General features: G+C 46.8%; 1 protein-coding gene across 2 annotated transcripts in view; it reads right to left on the bottom strand.

The window, feature by feature from the left end:
- Positions 1-12,879: 12,879 nt before the first annotated feature.
- The window catches only part of PATL2 (PAT1 homolog 2), a 53,711-nt gene continuing 41,406 nt past the window's right edge, over positions 12,880-25,184 (bottom strand). For both annotated transcript variants that reach the window (XM_077293926.1, XM_077293927.1), the window contains exon 20: positions 12,880-13,257. In XM_077293926.1, the coding sequence (XP_077150041.1) occupies positions 13,218-13,257 (40 nt within the window). In that variant the 3' untranslated portion in view covers positions 12,880-13,217. The remainder of the gene's footprint in view (positions 13,258-25,184) is intronic.

Raw genomic sequence — 25,184 nt, 5'->3', positions numbered from 1 at the left:
AGAGACAGAAATCTTGATTGTTTGTTTCTGACCAAATACTTATTTTCCACCATAATATGCAAATAAAATGATAAAAAAAACAGACAATGTGATTTTCTGGATTTTTTTTTCTCAGTTTGTCTCCCATAGTTGAGGTCTACCTATGATGTAAATTACAGACGCCTCTCATCTTTTTAAGTGGTGGAACTTGCACTATTGCTGACTGACAAAATACTTTTTTGCCCCACTGTATGACAATGGGGTACATTAAACTAATATGGGATGCATTAAACTGCTATATATGACTGTGGGGTACATTATACTATTATGGATGACTGGGGGCAATATGGAGAGACATGGGGGAAGTATGGAGGGACATGAGGCAGAATGGGAGGACACGTGGGGTCCAGAATGTGATATAGTATTACTGTAGTGGCTTATTAAAGAATATTATTTTTGAGGATAGTGTCTTCAGTGTTAAGGAGGAGATGTCCTGTTACTGTGCATGGCAACACGGCTGCTTATTTTCTACATCTGGTGTAGTGTGGAGGTTGGGGAAAAATTGGGGAATGTGCTCTAGATATCTTAACTGTGTTATTTTCTACAGAGATGAGTCCTGGCTGGAAGAAGTGATGGCGGCATGCGCTGGATGAAGATGAAAAGCGAAGATAAAGGACTTCAACTAAAGATGTCACCGGTGACTCAGTGTGTTACCAGTACACTGACACTATACACATACAGAGCTCCTGTGTATAATGTTACTGATGATCACTGTATTATCTGTACACCGACACTATATACAGAACTCCTGTGTATAATGTCACTGGTGATCCTTGTATTACCTGTACACGGACACTATATACCGAGCTCCTGTGTATGTCACTGGTGATCTCTGTATTACCTGTACACGGACACTGTATACGATGTACAGATATCCTGTGTATAATGGCACTTATGGTGATATTAGTATTGTGTTTTTTTACTAATGATCAGTATTGTAGTATTCGGTCACCATGTTGTGGTAATATGTGATCTGGTCCTGGTGTGGCTGTATTTGTTCCTTGTGTTTTCTATTATTCGGTCACTGTGGTGGTAATATGTGGTCTGGTCATGGTGTGTCAGATTTTGTTACTTGTAAGTGGTATTATTTGATCACTATATGGTGGTAATATGGTGTCTAGTCATGGTGTGGCGGTATTTGTTACTTGTATGTGGTATTATTGTTCATCATGCGGTGGTAATATGTGGTCTGGACATCGTGCGGTGGTATTTGTCCCTTGCATGTGATATTATTCGGTCACTATGTCGTGGTCAAATGTGGTCTGGACATGGCGTGGCGGTATTTGTTCCTTGTATGTGGTAAGTAATATGGTGTCTGATCATGGTGTGGCGGTATTTGTTCATTGTTTGTTATATTATTGGCCATTTTAAAAATTAAAAAAATAAATAAAAATATACCTAAATTGTATTGGATATTTTAACAAATGTTTAGTAAGTTACAGTAGAGTAGAGTCCAGCCAGAAGGGTCTACCTTGTCTTGGTGGTGGATTAAAAAATCTTTTGGCCAAAACAAAAGCTGCTGATTATGTATGTGATGATGGGAACTGTAAATGAGTGACTGGTGAGGATGTGGTGCAGAAGTGGAGTTTTTCCAAGGGAGGGCGGTGGGACTGTGGATGGTTCAAGGAGTGAAGGCGGGGCTGGGGTAGAGCCTGGATGGAGTCTCAAGGGGGGCCCCGAAATTCCTAGTGGTTGTCCTGTCGGGCATGTCACTTCTTTCAGCGTTTTTTCAGCGTCTTTCACCTTGTCTTGAATGGATGGGGAAAAAATGCTGGAAATACGCAGGTTGACTTTCCTTGCAGCTTATGTGCTGCAGAAAAATCAAGGACAGCAGGATGTGACCTCACAGTCAGCTCGGCTACATCTAGATGGCAGGCTGCATGGTTGCATGATTCGTCCATACAGCCTGTCATCCAGCAGAGTGGACCCGAACCCCTTTCACTTGAATGGGGGATCCAACAATACAGAGTTTGACACGCTGTCATATGCATGACAGCGCGACAAACACCGCTTATGATCGTATTATAGGCAGGGAAACCATCCCCACTGGTCAGAGAGCCGCGGTTCCCACGCTGTCAAAAGACAGCGTGAGCGCTCAGCTATTATTGGAGGTATAAAGTTTACCTCCGGTCACTGGTGTCAACCGCTCCCATCATCCGATACCTGCTGCTGATAACAATGAGAGCAGGAGCGGCAGATGGGAGTATTCATCAGCTGCTCCTGGGCTGTAAATAAATAATTAAAAAAAACAACCTGTGTGGGTTCCCCCTATTTTTCATAACCAGCCAGGCAAAACTCACAGCTGTGGGCTGCAACTCTCAGCAGTCAGCTTCAGCAAGGCTGATCATCAAGAATTGAGTGGTCCCCAAGCTGTTTTTTTTATTATTTAAATAATTAAAAAAAATGTAATGGGGTCCCCCCCCCCATATTTAACGACTAACCTTGCTAAAGCAGACAGTTGGGGGCAAGTATTCTCAGACTGGTAAGGGGCCATGGATATTGCCTCCCCCCAGCCTAAATATATCAGCCTGCAGCCGCCCAGAAAAGGCACATCTATTAGATGCACCAGAATTCTGGTGCTTTGCCCAGCTCTTCCCACTTGCCCTGTAGCTGTGGCAAGTGGGGTTCATATTCATGGGGTTGATGTCACCTTTGTATTGTCCGGTGACACAGCTTAGTAATGGAGAGAAGTTTATAAGACACCTATCCATTACTAATCCTATAGTGGTATAGTTAATAAAGACAAAGCAAGAATAAAGTCCTTTATTAGAATTAAACAAAAAAAAACACAACTTATTTTTAAATAAAAATGGAAAACTAACACAGTAAGAGTATGTGCACACGCTGCGGATCCGCAGCATTTCCGCAGCTGCGGATCCGCAGCAGTTTCCCATGCATTTACAGTATAATATAAACCTATGCGAAACAATCCAGAGTGCACATGCTGCGGAAAAAAACACGTGGAAACGCAGCGGTTTATTTTCCGCAGCATGTCAATTCTTTGTGCGGATTCCGCTGCAGGTTTACACCTGCTCCAACAGAAAACTGCAGGTTAAACCCGCAGTGGAATCCGCAATAGAAAACGCGATAAGGGTATGTGCACACGTTGCGGATTTTGCTGCGGATTTTTCCGCAGCGGATTTGGAAAATCCGCAGTGCAAAACCACTGCGGTTTTCACTGCGGATTTTCACGCCATTTCTTCTGCGGATTCCTCTGCGGGTTTTCAACTGCACTTTCCTATTGGTGCAGGTTGAAAACCGCTGCAGAATCCGCAGAAAGAAGTGACATGCTACTTCTTTTGTTCCGCAGCGTTTCCACGCGGAATTTTCCGCAGCATGTGCACTGCGGCTTTTGTTTTCCATAGGTTTACATGGTACTGTACACCGCATGGAAAACTGCTGCGGATCCGCAGCGTCAAATCCGCAGCAAAAACCGCAACGTGTGCACATAGCCTAAATCAGCAGGAATAACCGCAGCGGTTTTGCACTGCGGTTTTCCAAAATCCGCAGACCTCACAGATGTGTGCACATACCCTTATACTCACCTAACATCCATTCCATTGAATCCCTCGTCTCCTGTAATAAACCAAAAATAAAACAACAGTATCCCTCACCTCTCCGTCGTTATGTCCCATGCCGTAATCCATGTCTGGGGGGATAGTTTTCAACCTGGATGGTGCGACCAAGATGTGACCGCCCAGGCTGAGAGCCACTAATAACTGAACTGCTGTGAGCGCAGCGTCAGTGACTAGTGGTGACATCACTGAGGCTACGTTCCCAGCCGAGCTGAGCTGCAGTGATCTCGGTGAGATCCCCGCTAGCACCGTGAGAAAGTTGCACGGTGGAGAGGCGAGTTCACCGCAGTGAAATTCTCCTGGTGAATTTTCCTCTGCATCATGCGACTTTGTCACTGAGGCTGCACTCACAGCAGTTCAGTCATCAATGGTTCTCAGCCTGGACGGTCGCATCTTGGCACCGTCCAGTTTGAAAACGATTAATCCCCCAGTCATGGATTACGGCGTGGTGAGGGATATTGTTGCTTTATTTTTGGTTTATTACAGGGGACGAGGGCTTTGGTGGAATTAGGCGAGGTCGCAAGTATGGTTTAATTAAGATTATTAAAGGAGCCTGTGTCATTTTTTCAATTAAAGGACTTCATTCTTGGTGTGTGTGTTTTTATACAATGTGACTATGGGGGTAATAATGCGGGCGTCTTATTGAAGCCTTTCCATTACTAATCTCGGGGCTTGATGTCACCTGACCATACAAAGGTGACACCAACCCCCCCCAACTATCACCCCACTTGCCATCGCTACAGGGCAAGTGAGAAGAGCAAGGCTTAGTGCCAAAATTGGTGCATCTTAGAGATGACCTTTTTCTGGGGCAGCTGATGTTTTTAGCCTGGGGGGCAGTATATCCTTCCTAGGCTGTTAATATCAGCCCGCAGCCATCTGTATAGCCTTTACTGGTTATTATATGGGGACCCTACATTATTTATTTTTTTTTGGTTCCCCATTTTAATAGCCAGTAAAGGCTAATTATAAAACTGTGAGCTAATATTAATATCCTGGGAAGTTCCTTAGGTTTTACCCCCTTCCCAGGCTATAAACATCAGCCCTCAGTTTTCCTTCTGCTGGTTACTAAAATGTTGGGGATCCCACACTTTTTTCAGAAAATAATTTTTTTACGTAAGTAAATACATGTGCAGTAAGTTGCGCACACTCTAATTGTGTATCTCACCGACATCTACAGTATATCTATTCTATATATCTCTATCTCTATCTCTATCTCTATATATATATATATATATATACACACATACATACATACACACACACACACACAATCTATTCAATTCTGCCGGGTCACGTTGTGATTTTACTCTACCCAACAGGTGAAATGTTGGATTTTCAAGGACATCGGTGTAAAAGTTGGATGGCACTCACATGGTCCGAGTGCTGTGATTTTTTTTTTCTCGCACTCTGATTTCAGTTGCTAAATGCTTTCTGATTTCTGATTACAGTCGCAGCAAGCTGATTTTTTTTTCCAATCTGAGCTGGAAAAAATAAGAAATAAAATCGCAGATTGACACATTGATAGAACAACATTGTTCCGAATGCAATCTGATTTTCTATCGAATTTCATTTGTCCAATGTAATCACAATTGGGAGCGAGTCATTACAGGGAGAGTCTGCTGCTTATCATTGTGCCGAAATGTCCTCATTTTACAACTGATGTTTTAGCTTATTCGCATTGGTTAAAGAGACGCACTAAAAACAAGTGCATTGCAACAAAATTGGGATATAAGTGATTTTCACTTTATTTGCTGTTCTTTGTAAGCCCATTTCATTATCTGTTTAGTGCTTTTTATAGTTGTCACAAACCGAAAACCACACGGCTATTACTGCGCCTGCGTGGGAATAGCGGAGACATGTATGTCACTTACGCAGCCATTCCATTCTGATGGGGATAAAAGTTAACCATTTTGCCAATCAGTGCAGGTCCTAGCGGATGGGCCGACACCAGAGAGTTATCACCTATCCTCTGGATAGTCTTTTCTCACGACAACCCCTTTTAAAAAGGGATATACTCATGGAGTCTTGACACTGATAAGGAATTTGCACACAAAAATATTTAATAAAAACAAAACAGACTTTATTCTACTAAGGCCGGTGTCACACTTGCAAGTGCAATGTGAGAAACTCCCGCGAGTCTCGATACCCGGCACTCAGGGCCGGAGTGTGCTCCTCTATAGATTTCTATGCAGCTGAACGCTCCATTCCGAACCACCGCCGGGTATTGAGGAGAGTTCTTCCCATTGCAGTTGCCAGTTTGACACTGATCTAAATGATTTGTATCCTTTGACCGCATGTACATGACAGAAGAATGGAGGGGCAATAGCGGAGTCCAAGGCAGACAGAATTTTGTTGGAGGTCAGACTGCAATTACTGGTTTGTAAAAATCAGGTTTACTTTAGGGATCTTTAATGTCAGATACCAATGTTTTCTAGAGCGGTCCGACCCAGGGCTAGTGTTAGACAAAGTGGGATCCAAATACTATTGCACCATCACACAAACATTTCGGTTGTATTTATATACGCTGACATAAGGCCATTAAATGAGCGCAGTCGACGGTATTGAAGTCGTTCGATGCTTGTTTGCTGGCTGATGAAGAATGGTGGGGACAGAACGATCACTGGTAGAGCAGTCTGTCCCCATACAGTATCATGTTAGCAGCATATCTGCAGTTTACACTGGGCGATACGTGGCTGAGAACTATTACTTGTTCCACCATAAACAATCCAATCACCTGATGAATAGGCAGCATTTTTTCCGTTCGTTGGGCAACTCATCTGTGCTGCCGGTGTTTATAAATGTGGATGCTCGCACAGTATGTGACATACAGTTTATGTACCGGCACACATACCAGTCTCATACTCCGTTCTTCAAAGACTCCCACATGGTAGAGCCTTTTTTTTTTCTTTCACATCAACATCAGAAACTCCTGGGTGGCCCTAATTTATTGAGGGCCCAGGGCAATTGTCCAGTTTTACCTCCCACCACACTGGTCCTGGTGAGATCTTCAGTCATCTTCAGGGATCGTTCAGGTAAGCAGTTAATGGGTCCACCTTCTGTAAGTTGGGTAGCATACAGAATAGTGTAGTTACTTACCGATAACGGTATTTCTCAGAGCCCATGACAGCACTACCAGAGAGAGGGAATCCGCCCTTCAGGGACAGGAAACCTACAGGATAAAAACGGCGGTACCTCTCTCCTGCTCCAGTTTGGTTTACAGAGCATCAGAGGTCCTCCAGGTTAGTGACAACAAGAATATACATATTTTTAGCAAAATACTTATGAAGATTACACCGTGTCTAAATCAAACACATTTCGTTTAATAAGGTGCTCACCGCACACGTGATAAGGGGGGGAATAAGCAGGTGCTGTCATGGGCTCTGAGAAATACCGTTATCGGTAAGTAACTACACTATTCTCAGTCGCCCATGACAGCACTACCAGAGAGAATTGCAGAGATTATTGCTTTAGGGAGGGACCACAGCCTGCAAGACCCTTCTTCCGAAGGTTAAGTCCGACGAAGAGGCTAAGTCTAAGCGATAGTGCCTAAAGAAGGTTGAAGGTGTTGACCAGGTGGCCGCTTTACAGATTTTATCTATTGGTACCTCCGACTTTTCGGCCCAGGAGGTCGCCATAGCCCTTGCAGAGTGTGCCTTGAGTCCTTCAGGCACTGCGTTTCCCGTGGACGAGTATGCCAGGGCTATCGCATCAGTAACCCAGCGAGCTATAGTGCTTTTGGAGGCTTTGAGTCCTTTCCTAGGTCCCTGAAAACAGACAAAAAGAGAGCCTTCCTTCCTACACTGTCGGGAGGATTCTAGGTAGTGTATTAGACACCTTCTCACATCTAAGGTGTGGAATTTTTCCTCTTTTTGATTTTTCGGGTTTGGACAGAAGGAAGGAAGGATTATTTCCTGGGATCTATGGAAATTGGAAGCAACTTTGGGTAGATAAGCAGGGTCTGTTCTCAAAACTACCCTATCCTCCATGATTTGTGTGAAGGGAGGGTTCGCAGATAGAGCCTGGAGGTCACTAATTCTACGGGCCAATGTTAAGGCTGTAAGAAGGGCTGTTTTGAGAGATAAGATTTTAAGTGGTATCGAATCTATGGGTTCAAACGGGGGTTCTGTCAGAGCTGAAAGTACTAAATTTAAGTCCCAAGATGGATGACTTGATTTTTATCGGTCTAGAATGTACAGCGGCTTTAATGAATCTTGTTACCCATGGGTTAGTGGCAATACTATCATTGTATAACGCCCCTAAGGCCGCTACTTGCACCTTTAAGGTGCTCACCGATAGGCCCATATCCAAGCCTTTCTGTAGGAACTCTAATATTTTGACTACTGGAACCCCATCTTGTAGTTTTACCCCGGAGGTGGCAGAAACTTTTTCCAGGTTTTACCATAGATTTTAGTTGTTATTGTCTTCCTACTTTTTAATAGTGTGGACACTAAATTATCTGAGAAGCCCCTTGCCCTTAGCAGTGACCTCTCAAGTTCCACGCTGTCAAGTGTAGATTTGCCGACTGAGGGTGGAGCACCGGTCCCTGTGATAAGAGGTCCGGAAGATCCGGAAGGACCCAGGGATCGGTGACCGATAGAATTCTCAGCCAGGAAAACCAGGCCCTTTTGGGCCAGAAGGGGGCTATTAGGATGATTCTCGCCCTGTCCTGTCTTATCTTCCGTAGAACTACCGGAATAAGTATATGAGGGGGAAAGGCATATGCCAGACCGTGAGTCCAGGGAGTCGAGAATGCATCCCCTGTGGTTTAGAGAGCAAAATTCCTTTACTTTTCTGTTCTCTATACTGGCAAATAGGTCTATTACTGGGACCCCCCAGACTTTGGTGATCTGATCGAAGACTCTTTGGTTCAGAGCCCATTCCCCCTGTTTTAGCTGGGTACGGCTTAGGAAGTCTGCTTTTTTGTTCACTACGCCCCTTATATGTAACGCCGAGAGGGATAGGAAGTGATGTTCGGCTAAGGCGAAGATTTGGGAAGTAGTTTTCATCAGGGCTTGGGATCTGGTCCCGCCCTGGTGGTTCAGGTAGGCTACTACTACCTGATTGTCCGAAAAAAACCCGGACATGATGACCCCGTAGTTTGGGAAGAAAAATTGACAGGGCATGGCTCACTGCGCAAAGTTCCTTTTGATTTGAGGATACCTGGTATTCTTAATCTGTCCATACCCCCTGAGTAACACTGTTTCCCAGGTGAGCTCCCCACCCCATGGGACTGGCGCCCGTGGTAACTACTCGATGTGCATCTATCACCCACGGAACTCCCTTTGATAGATTGTTGGGATCTAGCCACCAGTCTAGGGAACGAATAGTGTCTGAACTTAGAGTCATGCGACCTTCTAGGTGTCCCCTCAGTGTAACCTGATTTTTCAGGACATCCCACTCGAGGTCTCTCGTGTGGATTTGAGCCCACTGTACTGCCGGGAGACAAGCAGAAAGGGACCCCAGCAGTGACATCGCTCCTCTCAAGGTCATATGAGGGTTTGAGCGAGCTCCAGACAAAATACTTAATATTTTTTGTTTCTTCTGGTCTGGAAGGCGACATTTCTGTAAAACCGAGTCCAGAGTTAGGCCCAGAAACTCTTGCACCATGGTCGGTTCCAGTTTTGACTTTTGGAGATTTAGAAGCCAACCTAATTCCGTTAGAGTTTTTATTACTCTGCTGCATTCTTGTTGGCAGTGTTGGGCTGAGTTGCTGACAATTAGGAAGTCGTCTAGATATGGTATTATAATAACGTCTTTTTCCCTTATGTGGGCCGTCATTTCTGCTACCACCTTGGTAAAAACACGGGGCGCTACTGAAATGCCAAATGGGAGGGCCTTGTACTGGTATTCTTTTACTACTCCCTCCATGACTACCGCTAGTCTGAGGTATCTGAGTTTTTGTGGATGGGGACGTGATAGTACGCATCGCTGAGATCCAACACTACCATGAAACAATTTGGAAACAGGTTTTTTATTGTTGATTTTATCGATTCCATTTTGAAGGTCTGATTCTTTACATAACTGTTTAATTTCCGTAGATTTATTATTGTGCGGAAGGAACCGTCCGGCTTTGGAATCAGAAAAAGTGGGGAAAAGAATCCTTTCCCCCTTTCCAATAAGGGAACTTCTCGGATCACATCTTTGGCTATGAGTTTTGAGATCTCTAGTTCCAAGGCCTGTTGTTGCCGCCATGAGGGTTTCAATGGATGACCACATAGTGTTGGGGAGGAAGGGTGGTAAAGTTTATCTGAAGTCCCATCTTTATCAGGTTTAAAATCCAAGTACTGGAAGAGATTTTTTTCCCAGGCCGGAAGGTATTGAGACAGTCTCCCTCCCACCCTGGGGGAGGTGTCACTTAGGGTTTTTTTTATTTCTTGGGGAATTGCCAAAGAGGAAGCCCCTATCCCTATTTCTCCCATCCTCCCACCTGTTCTGTTCTCTAGGGGGGCGTCTGCGGAAAAACTTCCTGTTCCGAAAGGGCCGCCTAACGTATGGCGTGGCCAGGTTAGGGAATCCCTTCTTTTTATCCCCTGCTTTTTGTAGAATGTCATCTAGGGTTTCTCCAAATAGAAATTTTCCCTCACATGGGATTGAACAGAGTTTTTGTTTTGTCTGTAGGTCGCCTGGCCAGTTTTTCAGCCATAGCGTTCTACGAGCTGCATTAGACAGGGCTGCCGATTTTGAAGTGAGTTTGATAGAATCCGCCGAAGAGTCGGCCAAGAAAGCTGCCGCCCCCCTAATCATGGGAATTGATTCCATTACTTTTTGTCTGGATACTCCATCTCTTAACTGTTTCTCTAAATTGTCTATCCAAATCATTAGAGATCTAGAAGTACAAGCGGCTGCTATTGTGGGCCTTAAACATCCCCCTGCTGACTCCCAGGCCCCTTTGAGGAAGGTGTCGGCTCTTTTATCGAGGGGGTCTTTCAGTGTTCCCATGTCCTCAAAGGGCAGTGCAAACTTCTTTGACGCTTTAGCTACTGCCACGTCAAGTTTAGGGGCTTTGTCCCATGCTGTAGAATCATCTTCCGCAAAAGGATATTTCCTTTTAAGAGAGGGTACAGATGAATTTTTTCTTTCTGGTTTCTCCCACTCCTTTTTAATTGAGGCCTGCACGTTTTCGTTAAGTGGAAAAACTCTGTTTTTTCTGGCCCAGACCTCCAAACATAATGTCCTGTACCGTTTTGTCAGGACGTGGATCTAGGACACCCATTGTAGATCTTACAGTCTTTACAAGGGCATCTACTTCGTCTAAGGGGAAGCAGTGACGGCCTCCACTCTCAGAGTCCGAGGAGGAAGAGGAACCTTTTCTGTCTGATATATCTTCATCAGAACTAGAAGGATCGGAGTGAGAAAGGGGGACAGGTGTTCTCTCCTTAACCCCCTCCCCTTTAAGGGATTTGAACACTGTTTCTACCTCTGATCTTATTACTGAACGTAATTCAGAGGCAAAACTAGGGGTTTCTTCACAAAGGACTTGTCCTATACAGGAACCGCATAATTTCTTATCCCAGTTCTGTAACAGGGGTTCTCCACATAAGGGACAGTCTCTATGTTTAGTTTTCTCCGTTTTTTTTCTTGCCTAAAAAATAAACGGAAAAGGGGACCCTAATTATTTGGTGAACTTTCACGAAGATCACTCACCCATCTTGCGCAGCTACAGGTACCAGTTCTGGAGGAGGTACGGGATCTTGTATGAGACCCGAAGAAGGTGTCGGCTGGCTGGACATATTGGAGGCTTTACTCTGCGTTGTGGAATGGCTCCTGGAGCGGGTACTTCGGGTGCCTGCAGAGGTCCCTCTTTGTCTCGCCTGACTTGCGCTGGTGGTGTCGCTGCTGTTGCTGCGGCGGCGGCTGTAAGGGCTGCGCTGGCTGGAGCTGCTGATCGCTGTCCGCCATATTGGGACTGCATGCAGCAAAGGGCGCTCTCACAGCTGTCTTTTAAATAGTGCGCCGATCACCCCTCCTCCAGGGCTGCTTTGTAGGGAAGCGCTGGTCCCCAGTGCACACGCGCGCTCCCCGGGACCCGGAAGTAGACAGCGTCTATATCTGGTGCGGCGGCCATCTTGGTGCTCTCACACACCGAGCCGCCGCTCCGGACCAGGCCTCTGCTGCAAAGGCACGCCGGGTCCCTGAAGCCCCTACCCCAATCCGGGGAGGCAGCCGCGCTCCCCTCCGCACGCTCTGCAGCCCCATCGGACCCAGAAGCGGCGGCGTCGGATACCGTACCAGCGGTGACAGGGGCCTCCCCGCCGTCATACCTCCACTGGTCGGCTCCGGATCACAGGTACCGATCCTGAGGGTTCCCCTGTCAGGGACAGGAAACAAAACTGAGGCAGGAGAGAGGTACCGCCTTTTTATCCTGTAGGTTTCCTGTCCCTGAAGGGCGGATTCCCTCTCTCTGGTAGTGCTGTCATGGGCGACTGAGTAAGCAATCTGACCAATTCAAGGCAGCATGGTACGAAGCAAAACTCATTTCTCCAGAATGTCCTAGGAGCAGTTTTTCAAACACACCACCCTGCCGCACGTTGGTTTTGTCACCAAGCAGCCTGCATGTCCCAAATTTGCCAATATGGCCTGCAACTTCTCAGGACTTGTCTCCTATCAAGCACATCTGGGACAACATTGGTGGGAAATTCTAGAGGTAGCTGCCAGCAGTGGATCTTTATGATCTGCCCAAGTGTATTCAGTGCAGCAGAACATTCCTAAGATGACCATTAATAACCTCAGTGATAGCACCTAAGGCATGCAAGTTCTGAAATCTTTGCACATTGCGCTCAATTGAAGTTTTGTAAAATAGTTTCCATAACTTTTTTTTTTTTCATTATTTGCATATCATTAACATCCTAATGAGCTTTGAGGCACCAAGATGAAGGGTCATCAGCTGGCTCCTGGCAGCCCATCAAGATGGCATTGCAGGGAAACTGATGAGCACCTGGACACCACAGTTGGGAATCGCACCACTTAAGAACTGACAATAATATATAAAGTGGTTAAAAATCTGATCAGAGTTCGCTCCTGTTGCTGCTGTTCGAGACAGATGATGGATGTATAACAGCCATCACCTGTCCTGTGTGCAGCAAGTTCTTCTCCATACACCTGCACTATGATCAATGTGTAAGTCATGAAGGGCGTAATGGGATATTTTAATTTTGTACATTTATGAGATACCCACAGGATCCATCCTTCAAGGAGACAGCTTTCATTTAGACATTGGAGTGGTTTTGAGTATTTTCCACTGGCCGGTGACTAAAGCTCGTAGACATATGACACTTTCTCTGTTTATTTTGCATGTGCTGTACATCAATAAATGCAGTGCAAAATGCACACAAACAAAATATAAATAACATTCAGCATTTATACCCCTTTTGTTTTACAGCATCAGTATGTTTTTCTTCTTTATTTAATTCAAACATTAAAGGAACAGGTCCTCCTGACCGCCGGCTCCTTGACGTTTGAAAATCACGTCCAACAAAAAAACAACAAAAAAACCTCCTTTAAAACAGGATTAAATATCTAAATTTCCAAAATGGAAGCTCCACCCATCCTTGTTTTTTGGGTAAGTGAAGCAGGTGCCGATCCGTCCGTTTCAGATTCAGCATTTCATGAAGTCACAGCTGTATAGGGGGGTGCTGTGGGACACCTGCGAAGGACAAGACAGATTAGGTTTCTAGTAAGAAAAAATATATAATTTACGGTAATATAATATATTACAAAAGATTAACTTTTTTTAATAAAGCATTCAAAAAAACAACATTGTTTAATTCAGTCATATGGGAGGCTTTATCCCCTTTAAAAAAAATAATAAAAGTTTTAGATTACGGTAATTACAAACAAGCAAAGGGCAAACAGAGCACAATTCCATGTTTTTCGGGGTATTTTTAATAATCATTGTACAGTAAAAGTAATCTGGCAACACAGTATACGATGCCAAACTTAAAATTGTTAATGAAGTGGTGGGAAAAAAATATATATTATACATCCTATATCTAGCAAATGAGTTTCAGACTACGGTTATTGCATAAAGACTATAGCCTGAAACCCGTTTGCAGGATATTTTGGTGTATAGGAGTTGCGACTGTTCTTAACTGGCACTGTATTGGCCAACTATTGACGATTTCGACACCGTAATCCCCTTTCCTCCATGTTTTTTTTCTTGGTTCACCTAAAGTCTCAGACCTTCAGACGGGTGCGCAGACTTTCCTACCATCCTTTCATCAATGGAGCACTTTGTTTTTACATAGAGAGACGACTTTTCATAGATACCTTTTGGGGGTAGACATGATGTTTTGATTACTTTTTGTATTTTCTTGTGGGGAGAGGGGGGTGTGGGAATCCTTGCCATTTCTGCTCTAACTGAAAAAAGACCAAATCCTACCCCTAAAATCATCAATCTTTATTAATAATTACGTATAATACCAAAAATATATATAAAGTGAGATAAAAAGTACATCCCTCTAGGGAACCCCCCAAGGATAGGGATAAAGTTAATTTCAAAAGGTACCCTCTATGGAGTTTTTATAATGCCAGAAAAACCAGATAGAAAAACCAAATAGAAAAACCAAGCAGAAAAAATGAAAATAGGGATTTTTGTGTGTACTCACCGTAAAATCCTTTTCTCCGAGCCACTCATTGGGGGACACAGGACCATGGGTTATGCTGCTGTCATTAGGAGGCTGACACTAAGCTGAGACAAAAAAAGGTTAGCTCCTCCCCTGCAGTATACACCCTCGTACTGGCTTCCAGACACCCAGTTCAGTGCAAAAGCAGTAGGATAGAAACAATATAACAAGTAACATTAGAATATAACATGTCAAACAGTCAAGACCAAAAACAAGATCACGAGCCGAAAAGGCCACCAGGGTGGGTGCTGTGTCCCCCAATGAGTGGCTCGGAGAAAAGGATTTTACGGTGAGTACACACAAAAATCCCTATTTCTCCTTCGCCTCATTGGGGGACACAGGACCATGGGACGTCCCAAAGCAGTCCCTGGGAGGGAAACAATACAACCAAATACCTCCGTGTACCATCTGACTACAGGTGCGCAACGGCCGCTTGCAGGATACGCCTGCCAAGGGCCGCGTCCGCAGAGGAGTGAATGTGGACATTGTAATGTTTCGTGAAGGTATGCAGGCTAGACCACGTTGCAGCCTTGCAAACCTGCTCCGCTGTAGCCTGGTGCCGGATGGCCCAGGAAGCACCCATCGACCGAGTGGAATGAGCTCTAATCCCCGCCGGGATAGGACTGCCTCTGACCCGATAGGATTCCTGGATAGCAGATCGAATCCATCTGGCTATCGTGGATTTAGACGCAGCCAAACCCTTTCTGTGACCCTCCGGGAGCACGAAAAGGGCGTCCGATTTTCTGAAGTGAGCCGTTCTGGAGATGTACCTCCTGAGGGCCCTAACCACGTCCAGAGTATGGAGAGCCTTCTCGACTCTATTTTTGGGCTGTGGGCAAAAGGAGGGAAGAATGATGTCCTCATTGAGGTGGAAAGAAGAGACCACCTTTGGAAGAAACGCCGGAGAAGGACGTAGGACTACCTTGTCCTGATGAAAGGCAAGGAAAGGAGCCCGGCAGGATAAAGCGGCGAGCTCTGAAACCCTTCTGATGGACGTCACCGCTACCAGGAAGGCAACCTTCCAAGAGAGGACCGAGAGCGGAACGTCTTGAAGGGGTTCGAACGGAGGTTCCTGAAGGACCCCTAGGACCAAGTTGAGATCCCAGGACTCCAGCGGCATCCTGTAGGGAGGAACCACATGGGAGACTCCCTGGATGAAAGTCTTGACCTGAAGGTTGGTGGCGATCCTACGCTGGAAAAGTACGGATAACGCTGAGATCTGACCTTTGAGGGAACTCAGGGCCAAACCGGAGTCCAGACCAGCCTGAAGGAAATTCAAGATGCAAGGGATAGAGAAAACAAGAGGAGGGAGACCCCGGAGCCTACACCATGAGAAGAAGGATTTCCAGACGCGGTGGTAGATGGAGGCGGAAGACGCCTTGCGAGCACTTAACATGGTGGGGATGACCTGCTGAGAGAAACCGGCACGAGTTAGAACCCAGGTTTCAACAGCCACGCCGTTAAACGTAGGGCCCCTGAGCTCTGATGGTAAATCGGTCCTTGGCGAAGCAGGTCTGGGCGGTCTGGCAACCGCAAGGGAACATCGGCTACGAGCTGAACGAGCTCCGCGTACCAAGCGCGACGAGGCCAGTCTGGGGCGACCAGAATGACTGGAACTCCCTCCGTCTTGATCTTTCGGATCACCTTCGGCAGTAAGGGAAGGGGAGGGAACACGTATGGGAGCTGAAAATGATGCCACGGAGAAATCAGCGCGTCCACTCCTATGGCCTGGGGATCCCGAGATCGAGCAATGAAGTTGTGGACTTTGGCGTTCAATCTGGACGCCATCAGATCCACGTCCGGGGTCCCCCAGCGAAGACAGATCTGGTGAAAAACCTCTGGGTGGAGTTCCCACTCCCCCGAGGCAAGGCCCTGGCGGCTCAGGAAGTCCGCCGCCCAATTCTCGACTCCCGGAATGTACACCGCAGAGATGATGGAATGGTTGGTTTCGGCCTACGAAGGATGAGGGAGACTTCCTGCATCGCCGCCCTGCTGCGGGTACCCCCCTGGTGGTTGATGTAAGCCACCGCCGTGACGTTGTCGGATTGGACTCGTACTGGGTGACCCGCGAGCAGGGGGTGAAAGCGACTCAGAGCAAGTCTGATAGCACGAATCTCCAGGATGTTGATGGGAAGTTTGGATTCCCGAACTGTCCAGAGGCCCTGGGCAGAGTGGTGGAGGAACACCGCCCCCCAGCCAAGAAGACTGGCGTCGGTAGTTACCACTAACCAGCGGATCGGGAGGAAGGACTTCCCCCGGAGAAGAGATGGGCCCAGGGTCCACCATACGAGAGATTGTCTGACCCGCGGGGACAGGGGACAAGGGCGGTCGAGAGAAGAGATACTCCTGTCCCAGTTGTCCAGCAAAGCCTGTTGCAAGGGACGGAGATGGAGTTGAGCAAAAGGAACTGCTTTGATTGCTGCAACCATCTTTCCCAGGATCTTCATGGCGAACCGAATGGTTCGCGGGCGAGGATGACAGAGCGTTTGGGCTCCTTGCTGAAGTGCTTGGGCCTTGGACCGAGGAAGCAAGACCAGCCCCCTCGAAGTGTCCAGGATCATTCCCAGAAAGGAGATCCGACGGGCAGGAACGGGAGAGGACTTGTCCCAGTTGATCAACCAACCTAGGCGCGAAAGAGAATCCAAGGTAATGTGGACGCTGGACTCGCAGGCTTGAAAAGACGGGCCCTTTATGAGGAGATCGTCTAAGTAAGGTAACACGACGACTCCTCGAGAATGAAGGATGGCCATGACAGCCGCCATGACCTTGGTAAATACCCTGGGCGCCGTGGCGAGACCGAAGGGTAAGGCCGTGAACTGGAAGTGATCCTCCAGAATGGCAAAGCGGAGGAACCTCTGATGAGACGGGAAAATCGGGATGTGAAGATAGGCATCTTTGATGTCTATCGAGGCCAGAAATTCCCCTCTTTCCATCGAAGAGATGACCGATCTGAGCGATTCCATCCTGAAGTGCCAGACTCTTACGCACTTGTTCAGGAGCTTCAGATCCAGAATGGGCCGCACTTTTCCGTCCTTCTTTGGCACGACGAAGAGGTTTGAGTAGAAACCTTTGAACCTCTCGTGTTCCGGGACCGGGACAATGACCCCGCTCTGGCGGAGGATGTGAATGGCGCAAAGAAGGGCGCGAGTCTGAGTTGCCGAACTGGGAAGACGAGAGGGGAAAAACCGAGTTGGAGGAGGAGAGGAGAACTCTATCTTGTAGCCAGACGATACCAGATCCCTGACCCATTCGTCGTGCACGACGGAGAGCCAGGCTTGCTGAAAAAAAAAAGAGTAGGCGTCCTCCTATTCTGATGGTATCGACTGGCACCGTTCCCGAGTCATTGAGACGGGAATCTGGGAGGTCTGGAACCTCGGGTTCTGGGCTGCCTCGGTTTCCCGCGCCAGGAAGGATTCGGCCTGAAGGAGGGACGAGTGTCTCTGTCAGTGCGAGAGGAACGGTCTGATCTGGAAAGCCCGGAGGGATTGGACCAGGCTGGGCTGGTACGAAAAGGCCGAAAACGAAAGTAAGGCTGGCGCTGGAAAGCCGCCTTGGGCCTCTGTTGGGGAAGGAACTTGCTCTTTCCCCCTGTGGCGTCGGAAATAAGCTGGTCAAGCTTTTCGCCGAAAAGACGCCCGCTTTGAAAAGGGAGGGAGATCAGAGATTTCTTAGAGGAGGAGTCTGCGCGCCACTCCCTGAGCCAAAGAGCCCTTCTGATAGCAATGGCGTTGGAAGCCGCCGATGCTGCGCAATTCGCCGCGTCGAGGGAAGCGAACATCACGTAATCGCTAGCCATGGCTAACTGCTTGGCTAGGTCTGCCATCTCAGACGGGAGGTCCTGTTCATTAATGGATTTCGCTAGAGCATCCGCCCAGGAAACCATAGCCTTGGTCACCCAAGCCGCGGCGAAGGAGGGGGCCAGGGAAGAGCCAGAGGCTTCATACACTGAACGAGCTAGAGAGTCTAGCTGGCGTTCAGTGGGACTCTTAATTGAAGCGCCCTCCGGAACTGAAAGAAGCGTTTTGGAAGCTAGGCGTGAGACCGGCGGATCTACTAAAGGGGGATCCGTCCAGTCTTTCACGAGATCCGCTGAAAAGGGATACTTTGATACCAGGTCCTTCTTACCCGTGAAACGCTTATCTGGATGCTCCCTGTGACGCCTGACTATATCCAGAAAAGCTGGATGAGAGGCAAAAGATTTGTGGGAACGTTTGGATCTGGTAAAAGAGACCGCGTGTTCCGGAGCGGAATTAGCGTCATCATCCACCTTGAGTGTGTGATTGACAGCTACAATGAGGGAGTCAACCGTAGCTCTGAACTCCGGAGCCTCCGGGTCCAATGATACCTCGGACTCATGTTCAGAGTCGTGAACGCTGTGAGCCCCCAAAGAGGGTGAGCGAGAGGTGGAGCTGGCAGAGTCTGAGCGGCGAGGAGAGCGCCCAGGAGAGGTAGTGCGAATCCGTTTTCTGGATGACCGAGCCTCTTTAAGTGGAGAGCGGCCCCTGCTGGCCGACGATTCCCCTGCTATGAAGGGATCTCCTAACGCCTGTAGCGGATTACCCCGAACCCCGGGAGGATTTTGAATGGATTTGATGGCGTTGGCTAAAAAATCCACGGACTGCGAGAGTGAAGCGACGTACGGGGGGGGGGGGCTAGGTACGCCAGAGTCAGTGGCGGTGGAGGGCTCCTGGGCACATGGGGCATCGCAGGCAGAGCAGAGGGGAGAACTTTGAGGCTTAGGAAGTGGGGCCTGGCAGGAGGTACACGCAGAAAAAAAGGTCGTATGTACTTTAGATAGTTTTTTAGACCTTGACTGCGACATGATTCTAATGCAGAAAGAGGCCACAGGGACTATAAACTGGCCTGGGAAGCAGAGGGAGACGCTGCAGGGAAGAAGCTGACGATGTCTCCTTACCCCGGTCCTGTGTCCCGCTGTCCTGGGAAGCCGAACTGAGAAGCCTGAGATAGGAAACTGGCTGCACGTGGGCGCTGTGACACCGAGGTGCATCCGAGCAGGAGCTGCAGCATGTAGTGTGAAGATGGCCGCCGAGATCAGGAAGGAGATCTCGTCGGCTGCGAGAAGCGCCAGGGACCAGGGGCGGCGCCGCCGATGACGCGCAGGAGTGGGCGGAGCCTATCGGCAGCGACCAGCGGCTAGGCCGAAGCCGGGAGCTAAATTTGCGGCCTCGGCCCGGCGCGCGGCCGCAAAGTGCCGACGTTACAGGCCACCGATAGTGCGCTACAGCCCCTAATGTGCCCTGCTTAGGAGGAGCCCTCCGGACCGCCGGCGACCCCCCCCCATCCCCCACGAGACACTTACCCGAGGAGGTGAGAGGAGCCTTAGGATGGCTGGGACGGTGCAGGGGATGGGAAGCCTCCATCCACCAGCCCCAGATAGGGGAGTGGAGAGGAACCGTCCACCACCTGAGTCACACGTAACATTGGTGATGCAGTGTGGTCTGCGCGGACGCCACGGGGATAGGGCCACTGTACAGCCGAGGGTAGAACCTGGTGGACAGGGCAGATGTCCGGCAATAAAAAGGCCTGGCTGCAGAGGAGGATACTGGAGGTAAAACACCAGTGCTCCTCTGTACAACATGGGGAGATCGGCGCCCCTTTTAGGGGAAAAACCCGTCGCCCAAAAATGGTCAGCTCAGGCAGTGGCTCCCACGTCGCAGGAGAGGATACGGAGAGGTGAAACTCCCGTGCTCGCCTGTTGTTGGTTCGGGGGAGATCGGACCTCGAAAGAATCAGTCGCCCCCTTCGTCCGGAATGGATTAAAAAGAAAAAATCCGTGAGAATAAAAATCAGTGTGCCTCCTACGGACACTAAGCTTGAACTGGGTGTCTGGAAGCCAGTACGAGGGTGTATACTGCAGGGGAGGAGCTAACCTTTTTTTGTCTCAGCTTAGTGTCAGCCTCCTAGTGACAGCAGCATAACCCATGGTCCTGTGTCCCCCAATGAGGCGAAGGAGAAAAAATATTTAAAGCAATAATAAAAAATTATCAAAATATGAAATAATCAAAAACAACAAAAATAAGGCTAATACCTTTCTGGATACACAATGCCTCAACTAGCCCTAATTGGCCCTGGAATCTGTTATCCTTCCTGACAGCGGAGGTTGGCACCCTGTATGCGATATGGCGCCCCCACTCAACGACGGCTGTCCCTCCTATCCCTGGGTTATCCCTAATAAACTAATAATCACAGACAAAAGACATATAAATATGGATCAAGTTAGATCCATCAAGACACAATGTAAAAACACAATGAATATCCCTCTATATATGTTCCTTGCTATGCACTCCCACCACTATAATAGCTCTGGAGACTGAAGCCTATAGTGTACACCATGGGCTATAGATTGGTGTCACCATCTAATAATGTGCCTTTTTGCTAAATTAACTCAAGGCTGCCTTTCTGGATGATATAGGTAGATATATAAGTTGTATTGATACTGATTTTTCTACCCATATATTCTATCTCCATAGATATATGACTACAATAGTCTAGATCCCCTTAGTAGGCCAAACAATGTGTACGTATATCTCCATATGGGCAGAGGAACATAAATAAATAAAGTGCTTCATACATGACACACACTGATTCATATGTCATAAATATATAGCTCATAATCATCACTTAGCTCATAATTCCTGGGTGTTCCCTTCAGGCAGCCATGCAAATGCATCGGCTCATTACTGTCCCAACGCGTTTCTCCCCCGTCATTCAAGGGGGTTCATCAGGGGACCTACAGATTCGGAGTCCTTAATAGGTCATAGAGCTATAGACAGACATGTTAGTTCTGTCTGGCAAAAGTCTGTGCTCAGCGCTATGTAATCCACTCATTTTTATAGGATGGGATGGTGTAATCTCCACCCACCTTCATTAGGCTTGGCGTCCCGTCTATTCAAGCTCCATTACACACGTGCTGTGCTATTTCCGGGTCTGACGCTGCCCTATGTGATGATGTAACACGTCATGTATGGAACGCATCTGCGCTCCACCTATTGCGCAGCCGCGAGATCGCTGCCCTTTATGATGATGACACATATGTGTGGAACGCATCTGCGTTCCACCTAGTGCGCAGCCGCAGAGTCATCTTCTGTTAAACGACATCAAATGCCCAACTGACTCATCTCTCACTCTGGTCTACTGCGCAGATGCGCGCCAAATATCAACCATATATAACTGACCACTTTCAATGGCCACCACTGTCTAATAACGATGGCTAACTAAATATAAGAGTGGATATACCCGCACTATCAGATCTTGGGAGCTTTATCAAATACATATATTAACTTATAATTATTCTTGCCCATACATTAGCCTATACAATCTAATGCACTCCCAATAAATCATGGATGTACATATCCAGGGGTACTCCTACCCTCTGGAATCAATGACCACCTACTCATAGGTAACTGGCTATATTGTTTTCTCGCATAGGTAATATATCAACACCAAACATAGTTAAATGAAGCTTGAAAAGGTCAATTGCTCATTAAGTCCTTTAGGGTGGACTGTATCCAGCCAGAATATCCACCTTGATTCTCTTTGCAAAATTTTTTTGTCCCAATCTCCTTGACGAACTGAGGGTTCCACTACTTCAATTGTCCTAAACATAATAGATCCCAAATCTCCCCCATGGTGCATATTAACATGACGCGCAATCGGTGTATCTCTCTTATTGCGTATATCGCCGAGATGTTCACCAATACGCACTTTAAACTGCCTTTTGGTTTTGCCGATGTAATTCAATGGGCAGGTACACGTGCATAAATAGATGACACCGACCGTCCTACAATTTGCAAAATGTTTATTGTTGTATGTTCTATTCGTAACTGTACTCGTAAATGTATTGGAGGGTGTTACAAACCGGCAATAGCTACAGTGTCCGCACCTAAAAGTCCCTTTCGATCTATTGTCCAACCATGTCCCCTTTTTTTTTTCGGGGGGGGGCATAGTGGCTATTAACCAGCTGGTCTTTTATGGATTTCCCTCTCCTGTAAGTCACTGACGGTCTAGGTGTTATCCATTTTGCAATGTCAGAGTCACTCCTCAGTATGTTCCAGTGCTTTCTAAGTATCTGCATAACCTTGGGGTTTTGGTCATCATATGTGCCTATTAATCTTGTGAGATTCTCAGAATCCTGTGCTTTTTTCGTCATCAAGAGAGATGTCCTATCAGTACTGAGTGCATTATGGTATGCTCTTCTGATTACTTGTCCTGGATACCCCCGATCTCTAAATCTATTGGTGAGATCTCTCGCCTTGTTACGAAAATCAGCTATCCCTGAACAGTTCCTTCTTAATCGAAGGAACTGGCCCTTGGGGATGCCTCGTTTTTGCGGGGCAGGATGATAACTCTCCCATCTCAAGAGACTATTAGTGGCCGTAGGTTTACAGAAAATTGATGTTTTTATTTGGCCATCTGACTGTATAGAGATGGACACATCAAGGAAGGCGATTTTTTGGCCCCCTATCTCATACGTAAACTTAAGGCCAAGTCCATTGTCATTAAGATGATCAACAAATGTTACAAAGTCATCTTTGCTCCCTCTCCATAGGACGAGGATGTCATCAATATAACGGCCCCAAAATTGAATATTGGGGCCCCAGATGACATCCTCGTCCCTGAACACCACGGTATCCTCCCACCAGCCCAGGAGCAAGTTGGCATAAGTGGGTGCGCAAGGGCTACCCATAGCCGTGCCCCTGAGCTGGTGGTAGTACCTCCCCCCAAAGAGGAAAAAATTATGTCTAAGGACAAACTGCAATAAATCCAGTACAAACTCATTATGTGGCATTAGGTGCCTACCTCTGGTGCTCAAATAATATCTGACTGCCATAATGCCCTGTTCATGAGGTATACTGGAATATAAGGCTTCCACATCAATTGACACCAGGATAGTGCCTGGTTCAACACTGATGCCCTCCAACTTTTTGAGAAGATCCGTGGTGTCCCTAAGATATGATGGAAGAGCCGTTACAAAATCCCTCAGGACTTGATCAAGATATACACTACTGTTCTGGCATAGTGCATCTATGCCGGACACTATGGGCCTCCCTTTTAATGGGGGGTATCCTTTGTGTATCTTAGGATTTGCATAAAATGTCGCAGTCAGTGGATGCTTTGGCAGAAGAAAAGCCATTTCGTTAGACGAGATAAGACATTTCCGTTTAGCTTCAAAGACAATCTCTTTAAGAGACAACAGATATTCGGGGCTAGGATCACGTGCTAAGATCTCATAAGTTGTCCTATCAGACAGTAACTCAATACACATATCACGGTATTGTTCACTATTCATCACCACGGTGTTGCCCCCCTTGTCTGAGGGCTTAATCACAAGGGACGTATTCTCTTAGGTTCTGTATTGCCAGTATGTCATCATATGTCAAATTAGGGGGTATTCTATTCACTTTAGTGTTAATCTTCTTGATGTCTTCAACCACGAGTTTCAAAAATATATCAATACTGCTATTTTCTCCAGTAGGTGGCATTCTCGTGCTCTTACATTTCAGGTTAGTGAATGGGCCATCTCCCATATTTCTTTCACCTTCTCTGGCTAAATCAGTTAATAGCAGAACATCTGGGAGTTCCTCAATTGATATACCCAGTTGTCGACATTTATCTCTATCATTATGAGCAGAGAATTTTTTCCATCTAAGCTTTCTTAGGAATAGGTGTACATCCTTCACCCAGACAAAAGGGTCTTCGATTAAGAAGGAACTGTTCAGGGATAGCCGATTTTCGTAACAAGGCGAGAGATCTCACCAATAGATTTAGAGATCGGGGGTATCCAGGACAAGTAATCAGAAGAGCATACCATAATGCACTCAGTACTGATAGGACATCTCTCTTGATGACGAAAAAAGCACAGGATTCTGAGAACCTCACAAGATTAATAGGCACATATGATGACCAAAACCCCAAGGTTATGCAGATACTTAGAAAGCACTGGAACATACTGAGGAGTGACTGACATTGCAAAATGGATAACACCTAGACCGTCAGTGACTTACAGGAGAGGGAAATCCATAAAAGACCAGCTGGTTAATAGCCACTATGCCCCCCCCGAAAAAAAAAAAAGGGGACATGGTTGGACAATAGATCGAAAGGGGCTTTTAGGTGCGGACACTGTAGCTATTGCCGGTTTGTAACACCCTCCAATACATTTACGAGTACAGTTACGAATAGAACATACAACAATAAACATTTTGCAAATTGTAGGACGGTCGGTGTCATCTATTTATGCACGTGTACCTGCCCATTGAATTACATCGGCAAAACCAAAAGGCAGTTTAAAGTGCGTATTGGTGAACATCTCGGCGATATACGCAATAAGAGAGATACACCGATTGCGCGTCATGTTAATATGCACCATGGGGGAGATTTGGGATCTATTATGTTTAGGACAATTGAAGTAGTGGAACCCTCAGTTCGTCAAGGAGATTGGGACAAAAAAATTTTGCAAAGAGAATCAAGGTGGATATTCTGGCTGGATACAGTCCACCCTAAAGGACTTAATGAGCAATTGACCTTTTCAAGCTTCATTTAACTATGCTTGGTGTTGATATATTACCTATGCGAGAAAACAATATAGCCAGTTACCTATGAGTAGGTGGTCATTGATTCCAGAGGGTAGGAGTACCCCTGGATATGTACATCCATGATTTATTGGGAGTGCATTAGATTGTATAGGCTAATGTATGGGCAAGAATAATTATAAGTTAATATATGTATTTGATAAAGCTCCCAAGATCTGATAGTGCGGGTATATCCACTCTTATATTTAGTTAGCCATCGTTATTAGACAGTGGTGGCCATTGAAAGTGGTCAGTTATATATGGTTGATATTTGGTGCGCATCTGCGCAGTAGACCAGAGTGAGAGATGAGTCAGTTGGGCATTTGATGTCGTTTAACAGAAGATGACTCTGCGGCTGC

Source organism: Ranitomeya variabilis, chromosome 3 (genome assembly GCF_051348905.1).
Source record: "Ranitomeya variabilis isolate aRanVar5 chromosome 3, aRanVar5.hap1, whole genome shotgun sequence".
In the NCBI taxonomy this organism is placed as follows: Eukaryota; Metazoa; Chordata; class Amphibia; order Anura; family Dendrobatidae; genus Ranitomeya; species Ranitomeya variabilis.
Note: the sequence above shows the minus strand (reverse complement) of the source record. Positions and strands in the feature narration are given on the sequence as shown.